The sequence below is a fragment of the Nestor notabilis genome, unplaced genomic scaffold (genome assembly GCF_000696875.1).
Source record: "Nestor notabilis isolate BGI_N333 unplaced genomic scaffold, ASM69687v1 scaffold15289, whole genome shotgun sequence".
NCBI lineage: Eukaryota > Metazoa > Chordata > Aves > Psittaciformes > Psittacidae > Nestor > Nestor notabilis.
The window spans coordinates 23,967-35,231 of record NW_009942520.1 but is presented as its reverse complement, the minus strand read 5'-3'; the positions used below and the strand labels follow the sequence as shown (position 1 = coordinate 35,231).

Sequence of the window (11,265 nt, the reverse complement as noted above, 5' to 3'; positions counted from 1 at the left end):
TTGAAATAATGTAATTGCTTATATGCCCACACAAAGTATTTTCCTGGTTAGCAAAAAGAAGTATCGAATTCACTTCAGAGACTACATTTATTTCTGTACTAGCTGCTTTAATGGTTACCACTCAGGAAAGATCAGAATTTCTTTAGGATAGTAACAAACCCGAGATTAAAACTGAGGTTTTGCCTACACACTCCGTGAAAAACCACAATTAAAGAGATTAAAAAAGTAGTCACTAGGTACAGATTCCAGGAATTTGAAGTCAAGCAAGTACTTCACTGGGGAACTCCACCCCATGTTCCTGCCCTATTTGGGTAGGTTGTCCAAGGAAACTGTGAATATCCCACCCCTGGCAGTGTTCATGGTCAGGCAGGATGGGCTTTGAGCAACCTGGTCTAGTGGGAGGTGTCCCTGCCCTTGGCAGGGGGAGTGGAACTAGATGAGCTTTAAGGTCCCTTCCAACCCAAACCAGTCTGTGATTCAAACCCAAGAAACCCAGGCTCTGTGGGGAGGGATTTGTCCTGCGTAGGGTGAGCAGCGTGATCAGCAGACACTGTCAGCTGGAACTATTTGTATATTGAGATTTTTGGTGTTAAACATATTCTGAAGCTCTATCATCACTTGGCACCCAGTTTCTTTCATATCTCCCTAGAACATGAGACTTGGTGAAAATAAAGCGTGCTTATCACACCAGGACTTGGCTGCCTGACCCCCAAGCTCCTGTGCCTACTAGCTGCCGTAACTGCTCATTAGGGAGTATCAGGAAGGGGATGTACAGGCATTGAGGAAGAGTTACGTTTCCTGAGCTGCGCTTTTGGTTGTTGTTTACTGTTTGTTGGTTTTGGTTGGTTGGCTTTTTTTTAGTTGGTCAGCAAACTGACTGCTCTTCTCTCAGTAGTGGGTCCCCATTTTAGGTTTTCTCCTCTCCTGCAGCAGCTTCCGTGATTACAGTAGCTTGTTAAACTCTGCTGGAAAAAAAGCATCTCCAGCAGGAGACCAGCACTTGGTAGTATCTAACAAGTCCTGTTTGCCCTGCATGCATTGGAGAAATTGACTATCCCCAGGGCGAATCTAGGCTTGCTATTTTGGGTGTTTTTTCTCTGCTTCTGATCTAGCTTTGCACCTCTCAGCAGCCATTGCTCTTCTAAGTGTAGTTGAAGGCACCTGTAAAGCAAGGGGAGCAGACAGTGCTCGCAGCACCGCTCTGCCGCTGCGCCGAAGTGGAGATGCTGATATTTCACACAAGAAGAAAATTTAATTATCCTAATTACCCCTATTTACTACAAGCTTCCTGTTACATACTTCAGAAGTGGGACTTCAGCTACCTAATTCAGGCTGGCTTGCACAGCAATGGGGAGTAGCAGATGCCTTTTGCTCAGGTAAGCAGACGGCTCCTCTGGCTCACTGCGGCTGCTGCAGGGTTCAAGGTGCCACCACCACAGCCAGAGCTGCTGAGGCAGAGCCATGCCCTCCCCTGGCCATGGTTTCTATCAGCTACTGCTGGGTGCTTTGAGGAAAGGATGCTTTTGCCATAGCTGGTTGTGACAGCATTAGGGACAAGCACATAACAAGTAATGCAAACACTGCAGAGCAACAAGTGGGTCAAACGTGTGTGTGCCAAACCTTGCCAGCGTTATTTAGAAACCTCCCGGCCACAGACCTGACGGCAGGAGCGCTGCCACGCCAGCGAGCTGAGAGCTCACTGCAGGGACAGGACGCTGCGAAGGGCCAGCCAGAGCCCCTGTAACGTGCCCTGGAGGGAAGGCAGGAGCGATGGGCGGTCTGAGGACTGGGATACACAGGGCCATTAGGCAGCACAGGAGTGAGGAAGTGCCTCGCATGCTGTCAAGGCAGCGGGGGTAAACACAGTATGTTTGGGAGTTGGCTCAGAACAAGGTAGCAGTGAACTTATGTGGCTGGTGGAGAGTGCAAGGCAGATGTGACTGGGAAGCATATGGGCCATTGCTCTTGGGCTGGGAAGCGGGGGACACAAGGCTGTGGTCAGAGACATAGTTTTCCAGCTGTGTCAATTCATTGGGATAAATAAAGTGACAATGCACACTAATTAATACAGGAGCTACAGCAACAAGTCACTTTTAGTGCTACAGAAGATTAAAAACCCCCACAACCCCCCAAAAAACTTTATATTCTCTCAAAACCTCCCCCTGCTTTGCCTCCCCAGCAGCCCCCCAGCCTAGAGCAGTGCTCCCCACATGCTTACCAGCATGCACCCCAGCTTCACCCCTTCCTTCCTGGGATCTTTCAGTCCCCACTTCTAGGAGAGCTATAGGAGGGCTGCCTTCTCCTCTCCTGGCCAGGCATGTAAGGAAGGGGCTGGGATACAGGGAGGCACCTTATTGCTGACAGGAAGGGAGCACAGCTGGTTGTGATTGCTGGGGGATTACTCCTCCTCCTCCTCCTCCGGGTGGTGTTTGCAGGCCAGGCCGATCTGCTTGCACTAGAGTTGAACGCTTCAAGCACAAAGCAAGTGTTCTGTGATGTATTTGCATTAGAGATTCAGTGGTGTATCCACCTACTCTGGGCAGCTACAACTATGTAATGGCAGACAGCAATTCCAGCTCATTAGGTAATTATAACAAAATGTATGTAAAATATGAAGTAGTAGATGGCTTGACAGTACTTTTTTGGTTTAAGAGTTCTGAAGTATTCTTGAGAGGCATCTTGGACAGTGAAGAAAGACATTTTTCAAACTAAAGAGGAATCTATGAGACCCTTAGCAAAGTGTCAGGCTCCAAAGTATTTAGATTAGAATGGTCTTGCCAGAACCAGTAACACTCTAACTCACGTCATTTAAGTCAGAGGTTGTTCAGGGTTAAAGCGTCAATGTAAATAATGAAACAAACGGCATTTTGGAAACATGTTTGTTAAGAAAAGATAAATAGCTTAATGTTAGAGTTCTAAAAGCAAAATTTAATAAATTAATATATGCATGCCAGATAAAAATACAAAATTACAATTGAAATAGCAATAATAATAAAGGAACACGGTTCAGCATTGCAGATTTCACTGCAACCACCATAAACATCATGTAGAATTACTTAAAGTAACATTTAAAGTACACATTTTGTTTCTGTTAAAAACAAATTACTATCTGATGAAAAAACTGAAAGAAACCCAAGAAGAAAATCAGCCCCCAAAGTGGCAGAGAATGATATGAAAAGTCAATAAACTGCTGGAGGCTCCAATTCACATAAGTCAGCCTTCTTTTTAGTATCAGAAACCAATTACATAGAACATAAAAGCAAATTCACAACAGGTTTACACGAAGAAACATGCTGAATTACAATCACAAACTATCCAGAACAAAGATGCTGCACCAGTTCAGTTGTTTTCTTCATGGAATGAGTCTCACCAGAACAGGGAGAACAGGGAGCAAATCATGCAATAGCTTTAGGCTTTTCGTTTTTTATTTTAACATGATAAACACCCAGGATTACTAGTACTGGAAAGTATGTGTTAACCTTTTTCAACATCAGCTGAATGGCACTACAGAAACGACAAAGAGTTCCTTCATTTTTATCCTGAATACATCAAAAGCTCTAGCAAATACGGAATTCAGCGACAAGAGCCATTAAATTACTTTAAAATATTCCTTCATCCATAGAACACTGTTGCTTCCTTTTTTATTACAAAACCCCCAAAATATTCAAAATAAAATGTCTTCATTTTTTATAAGCATCTCCACCACAAGTCTCTGATAACGGATGTCATTCAATGCAGCCATCGCATCCAGCTCTGGTGCTCTCATAAGAGTTGGTCCAAAAACTATGCCCAGATTCTCTGCACTCATCAGATTTTCCTTTTCATGGAGTGTTACTCTGTAAAAAAAGAACAGTATTTTTCACATTCCTTCTGTGCCAGACTGTGCCTGCACATGGTTGAAAGCCAGCGAAACGGGGCAGAAATGTTTGCCTTTCCCAAAGCCTGTAAGAGGATGCTGTTTCCTGCAGGACACATATGGAAGGATCAGGTGAAAACACTCAGAGGCTAGCGAGTGCAAATGCTGTGTTGGTTTATGGTGAGTCAGATGTGTCGGTCCTCTACCGTGCACACAGACCTTGTTTATCTGCAGGAGGGATCAGGGCTCTGTGGCGAGGGAGGGGGCTGAGGGGTGAATTCAGACAAATCAGAACAATCTTGCTTTTGCTCTTTACAGCAGCACCATTTAGAAGCCACTCCTATGGAGAGCAGACCGTGTTTGTCATTACTTAGGCAGCTTTATGGTCACTAGAGATGTGCTCCTGTGCCCACCCAGGTGGGATTCCGCCCAGGTTTCCCTGGTGGCGTGGCTCCATGTGGCCACGCTGCTTCTCTCTGGTGCATATGACGGCAATGGGGGTGAAGCACATTACACGTGAATTCCCTGCCTCTGTTCACTACAGGCTGACTGTGCTAAGCTGGACGCATGGTTCCTCTTAAAGACAAATTATGTCCTGTGGCGTGTACTAAAACAAAAAGTGAGTCATCACTTTGGGGTGGCTTTGAAACCACCAGGGTCCCACTGTAACCCCATTTGCATCGAAGTCTGAGCAGGTCATTAAACCTGTGCTCTGACAGGCCCAATTCCACTCGGCCTCTACTGGGGTCCTCAGCAGCTGCCAAACAGCTGAGCCCCCAGCGCAGGGAAACCTCCCGCTGCCTGGTTCCCATCTGCAGGAGAGGAGGAGGTGGGGAGGCCATGTCCTGCTGCTCCACAGGAACCTGACCTGCTCAAAGCTGTGGGCTGAGGTCCTGCTGTGGGGCAGGTTTGCAGGCCACCTCCTCAAATGTGATTTGAGAGAAGAATTATACCTACAGGACAGGCCTCCTCTGCTGGGGCTACCACAGAAACATGTCTGCTCAGCAAATGCCAGAAGGGTCACTGCTGCACACGATGGTCTCTGGGGCGATGGGATGGTATTTCCTCACGTGGGCTCAGAGGCACCTTGTGCTCTCCTATGCTGCTCTGCCTTAGCATGGAGAAGGCAGTGTCCCACATGGGGGGGGACAGGAGGAGGACAGCCTGCCTGAGGTGTCCTAACACTGAGTGCCCCCATCGCTCTGCCCTCCACAACGGGTGCAGGAGACACAAACACGCCTCGAAGCCTAAGCTTCTGCCTTGGTTCATCCTGGTGAATTGCCTCATTCAACAAAGCAAGTTTAGATTATTCAAATGTTTTAATACACACTACAGTTTAAAGAATCCACAAGGATTCTCGAAACCAGCTAAGAATGCAGGGACAGCAATTGGAAGAGTCTGGCTAAGTTATTTCTCTTCTCACCATTGTGGCATCTTGCATTGCATGAGCAAATCCTTTGGTATACAAAAAGGATTCAAGATTTTTCTTCCTTTTTTCCTCCTTTTGCCTTAATTTTTATTTTAAAACAAGTCAGACTGGTGTTTCCAAGCTGCTGTGTCTTCAGTCTGTAACTATTGCAGATAAAGGAGCTGCATCTAATTACCTGAATCCAGCAGCAAGACAACAGCCTGCTGAGCACCACAGCTCTTCTTAGCAAATGTCTTAAAAGGAAGTTTAAAACCAAGTGAATTTTTACCTTATCATTCACCTATACCAGAAATACAATGTGCAAAAGCAACTTGCTAACTACAGCACTCTTGAACAGGGCACAGAAAAATTAACTTCACACTTTTCAAGCAGTAAGGTGAGCTTTTTTGTTCCTTTGTCTCTCATCTCTCTGTCTGTTCTAAAACATCCATTAGAAATGTCATTGAAATAAATGGGTGAATCAGGCAGAAACCTTGTAGCTGAATTTTGCCTGAGGCACTTAGCAGAGTCAACATATTCCTACTTGTAGAGGAACTATAAAATGAAAAAAGCAGAAGAGAGCTTAAAGTATTTTTCTAAGGAATGGGAATAATTCTTATATATTGGCAGTAAGTCCACATTACTCAAGAAACTAAAATGGATACCCTAAATGCCGCACTGATTTTTTTCCCTGCTTTCCTGAAAGAAATAGAACCCGTGCTCTTGCACTGGATATTTACCCGTTGGTCTGTAACAGTTTTTTAGCCCCCCTGACCAACCTCAGTCATGTCTTGGGGAGCAGGAGAAACCTCAGACACAATTTATGTTCCTACGGTTTCGAGAAGGTGGTAGGTGGAACAAGGGGCTCCATGCTGATGAGGAACAGCTAGCAGACCTCATCAGATGTGTGACTGGAGAGCCAATTAACATTGCCTAATCAGGGTCAGCTCAAGCCTAGCGTATGCTGTCTTTTTTAGGGTGCCAGGGGTGACCAGGGTAGATGAGACTTAGCAGAAAAGGCACCAGTCTATAGCCATCAAGCTGTATTAGTTACCTGCCCAGGGAATGACTTATTATTCCCAGAGGTACGAATGGCTTTTTTACCATAAATATTCACTGTAACCTTGAACATAGAGCAAATATCAGTGGCATAAGCCCCAGTGTTTGGGTATTTGCTGTGGTGCAGACTATCATTCCCCACCGCAGTCCAGCTGCAGTATTTGGTGGGCCTTCCCCTCGCTTTTCTGGAGGTCCTAACACCGACTTAGCTAAAAATGAGTTCATCTTCGAGTTCCTCCCAGCCAGCCCGCCTACCTCTTCAGATGTGCCATGAGATACCGTAACGTTTCACAGTGTGCAGGCGGCAGCAGCTTCAGCGCCTCATGGAGAATTTCCAGCTGTTCGTCCGGATCGGTGGTTTCTGAAACACAGATGTTCAACTGTCACCACGTGTACAGCCAGAATTCACACGCAGAAAGACAACAACGGTGGCCTGTGGAGAAGATACGGCCTCACAGCTCTGCTGGATTACTGACTTCCAGAACCTACCCAAACTTCATAATGGAGAATTTGCCTGTCCAAAAAGGCACTCAGAGCACCGTCAGGACAGGACTGGTTTTGGACAAAGAAAACTACCCAAAGCAGAGTGCACTCCACTGAAAGGTTCCCTGCAGCCTACTAAAATAATCCCCCCCGGCAATCCTTGCTGATTGGACTAGTTTTGCACAAATGATCTAAAGGTGCAACCCTAGGACAGCAGAAGGTTCTGGGAAGTTTGCCATCAGCATCCTTGGCTGTGTCCATATTACTTGGAAAGAGCCTTCTCCAGAGGAGCAGTGAGGCCAGCATCCAGCCCTAGTTTTCTACCCATGGGTACCTCACACCTTTACAGGTGCGGCTGGTGTGACAGCTACACTGCAGAGATGCTTCAGGCAGCCAGGATGCTTGGGAGCCATGTTCCAGCTGGGCTCACTGCTGCACCCGCAGACTCACTGAAGGTGGCCTTAAGGGTGAGTGCTTATCAGCTTATGAAAACACTCAAAATGGACACCTCTACGAACATAGACTTATCTTACTTCTAACCATTTTCATAGATCACCTTCTCTCTGGCAACATAAAACCAACAGACTTAAAATGTCACTGTCAAGTACCAGGGATTCATGCAAGACAAACAAAGCGATGTAATCCAGAATGTGTCATGAAAAGGAAGCGTTCCTGGTGACAAAGGCAAAGAAAAATGTAACCATGATCACATAGAACCATGCAGTCATGTCGTAACGTGCAGTGCATCTTCACTCCTGCAATCCTTACTAAAAAGGGCATGCAGGGTAAGAGCTGATGGGACAGCTATGAAATTAATAGGCAAGTACTGCACAACAAGGAGAAGAAAAGAGAATGAAAACCAGGAGGAAAACGTGTTATACTTACTTGCAGACTCTATAAACTTTGGGTAGGCATCGTACGTGATGAGTGGAATTGGCAAATCCCTGAAGTACAGTTTAAGTGCACCAGTGATAATATTGATATCTTCATACATATTCACAGAAATATCAGCTTTTTCCCCATCTGTGTGGAGAAGGGACTGACATTAAAGCCTTGGAAATGTGACCAGATGTAAAACAGCATTCAAAAGAAAAATAATAACTTGGTTAAGCAAACATTAGTTAAAAGGACACAACTCCAGATTTTGGCTTTTATAAGCAAAACAGTTACTGGGCTGTGAAATTCATCTTTTCAGGATGAAAACCTCAAGCATTTTATAAAGAAATGCATCCTTTCTTCATTTCAAATTATTACAAAAAAAGCAGTTTATTTTTTAAAAGCAAACCTGCCTGCCTGATCTAGCAATTTCTATCTTGTATTAACGTGTGGAAGTTTAGCTATTTCAGAACACATTGCCTTGCCAAACAGCACATTTTGTCAGCGCTGAATAAGAAATCAAGGGAGTCTGGGAAAAAATGTAAAAGAAAGAAAACCAACTTAGTTGTTCCACAGCCTCCTCATTTTATAGGAAAAACATGTGTTCACCATTTAGCTACGGCATACTACCTACTCCTGACCACAGTGGACACAGATGCAGAACTTGGCTTCTCCAGCACATCCCCACCCAGCTAATGTTGCAGAGGAGGCAGATGTTGTCTGAATAGGTCCAGTCCTCCAGAGAAACAGGACCGAGAGCTTCCAGCATGGATTTTGGCTTTGTCTTCTACTGGGATAGGGGACTGCAGCTGGAAAGCCTTTAATTTTCCCACTGTCTTTTCTCAGAGAGAAGAGTTTGTTCTCACTGACCTTCTTTTAGACTGTAGTAATTCAAATTTTGTTTGCACTATTGTATTCATCTTATTATTTTGGAGCTTTCATCCAGAAAGATGGATTTAAGTTGCACAGCCCTCTTCAGGCACTTCACCACTTGCCCTCTATCCCTCCCCCACCCCCTTGAGCGTAGCTTTATTTGCAAACTAGGGCAGTAGTTCAGAAAGCTTTGTCCTTTCCTGTGCACATCATTATTGAAGCAGAGATACTGATAGAAGGAGAAAAGTAGATTTTGGTAACAAAGGCCAAAAGCCGATCTGCTTTTCTGATGGGGAGACTCCCCTTCTGCTAGCACAGCCGCCGGACTCCTTCAGACAACTGATGCAGTGGAGCATGAGACAGACAGAGGCTGTGCAGAAAAAATGGCTATATTTAATACATCAGCACAAAGTTCTGCATGCAGGAAAGACTGTACCTCTGTCAAATGCCATTTTGACATCTTCAATAAGATCACTAAATCCTGAGACTCTGTACAGTCCTTCAGAATTAAGACCTGCAATGAACATTTTAACAAGATTAAAATAAGTCTCGATTTTCCATTTTCCTTCCATCCAGTTTCTTCCTTTGAGTATTCCTTTGCCAGGTTCTTCATTTAAGGCAGAAAAAGAAGACATATTTTAAAAGCCTTATCAGAATGAAATCTTGCCCTGGCCTTTTAACCCTGACCCTTGAACTAGCTACCTTGTTAGATCAGCACTAAATTATGTTTACGCAAATGATTTCAGAGCTGAAGAAACATGTTAAACCAATTACAACCCACTTAAAAATAACTGAGATTAACATACTTGACGTTCAGTCATGATTTCTGAATGAAAATGAAAACTCTAATCAAAGAAAAGGATACTCCATGTGGGCTAGGAGACCTAGCAAGAGGGAGCACATCAGTATTAACTGCCTTTGCTTTAGCACATTCACTTAATTTCTTTAATGAAAGTGTTACTGGAAAGATAGGTGCCAATATATAACTATAAAGCCATAATTGTCCACTAAGCAATTCCTAGCAGCATCTATAAAAATTATAAATGGGTATGAACCATGAAATAATGCAAAGTATAATATTAGCTGTGCAGGGTAATTGGCAGTCATAAAATGTCTTGTGCAAATCTGTTTTGAGCAATCATACATTCAGCAGAAACCCAGATGACCCAGATCAATCTAAATGGATTATCAGTAAAGCAACCTAAGTCCATTAACTATGCCTTACCTCTAGATTCAATTTCCCTAATGCACATATCCACTACCATTGGTCTCTTAGTGAAGTGTGCTTTTACTAGCGTTGTGAGGTCACAGCTGTACACTTTCTTGACATGCTTCAGATCTGGCTTGCAGTCATTTGGGACCATCTTGGAACACTGCTTGTGCACATTTAAACCACAATCTGAGAGAAAAATTAAAAGATGATTAGGCTGGTGTTTAACGAAAATGTACCCGGAGGTCGGTACTGTGGGTAGGTTCTGACCTGGTCTCACAACTACTACTTCTGTTGAGACTCTTTAACCATCAAGTGCGTGAGACAGGGACACACATGAAGACAGACTTTCTACCCAAGACACTTCCTCTGTCCCTAGAAGATCTAACACAAAGTAGTAAACTTTTCCTGTGGGTCTTCAAATCAGGATCTGAGGGTCAGTTATGTTCCCCACCACCATTACGCATGCTGCTGTCACGATTTAAACTTTCTTCCCAAATTGCTGAGGATTTCTAACACTTACAGCTTTAACGTAGTCCTGGACTGTGGCACTTAAGACACCTCCTGGGGAGACTGAGGGAAGGAATGGGTCTTGGAAGGCTACAATCCCACTGCAGAATGTCCTCAACCCTTGCAGGGACTCTTACGCTCTCGCCAGATGTGGCAGTCCGTGAATAGCGTTGCTAGTGACAGGGTCCCTTCCCCAGCTCGGAGGGGACTTGAAAAATAGACACAGGGCTCACCCAGCTGGTTGGTGGTTTCTTGCTACTAAGCAGTTTATAAAGGACTTTGCTAAGTCACAGCAGCTGCAATTCTGATGCCATTTCACAGGGTGTGTCTGAAACAAAGTGTTGGCAGCTCCAAACCAATTCTACTTACTTTAAAAATTACTTAGGAAAAATTCGTTGTGGTTTTTAAAAACATAAACAAACAACTCCACAGCTTTATTGTAAACATACTAAGAATGAGATTTAGTTTAAGTGAAACTTAATTGAAATCAGGTTATAGAAAAATGTTTGCTCTGCCTAGAAAACCACTCAAGGCATAATGCTCAGGGTTTGGGATAGAAAATTTTGGAAGAACACCATCAATTATAGCATGAAGATGGGAAGAGTGATAGAGCCCCCTGTAAGCTAAGCACTCACTGTGAACAACACTATCAGGCTGCTGGCCTGTGTAAGGAGCTGCCTCCTGCGCTGTCCCCAATTTCTACTGCCATTTCCCCTGGTTTGCAATGCAGGCTCACACGTGCCCGGGAAATTGCAACCAGTGAGAAAGGCAGCACTTTTTAGTCAGACGGGCATTTACCACGCCTTGACATGCACTCGGTATGCACTGAGACTCCAGTTCTGCACGTATTTCTGTTCCTCGCTGCATTGCCACTTGGAGTCCCCTGGATTTCTACAGAATTAAGGGCTGTAGGAGATTGAAGGATCAATGCCTTGATGAAACCCTGTACTTTCCTCTCCCACTGCAGTACTGAGCCTGTATAGATTCCCT

General features: G+C 44.5%; 1 protein-coding gene across 3 annotated transcripts in view; it reads right to left on the bottom strand.

Annotated features, from left to right (window-relative positions):
* Window positions 1–2,907: 2,907 nt before the first annotated feature.
* Window positions 2,908–11,265, bottom strand: part of CHN1 (chimerin 1) — a 32,246-nt gene continuing 23,888 nt past the window's right edge. Inside the window, exons 3-8 of one of the 3 annotated variants that reach the window (XM_010021448.1) lie at window positions 9,781–9,954; window positions 8,992–9,069; window positions 7,692–7,829; window positions 6,579–6,684; window positions 3,634–3,836; window positions 2,908–3,365 (exon numbers count right to left, since the gene is read on the bottom strand). In XM_010021448.1, coding sequence (XP_010019750.1) covers window positions 3,665–3,836; window positions 6,579–6,684; window positions 7,692–7,829; window positions 8,992–9,069; window positions 9,781–9,954 — 668 coding nt within the window. In that variant the 3' untranslated portion in view covers window positions 2,908–3,365; window positions 3,634–3,664. Of the gene's footprint in view, window positions 3,837–6,578; window positions 6,685–7,691; window positions 7,830–8,991; window positions 9,070–9,780; window positions 9,955–11,265 lie in introns of all 3 variants that reach the window. The other 2 variants (XM_010021447.1, XM_010021449.1) reach the window with 2 other exon arrangements.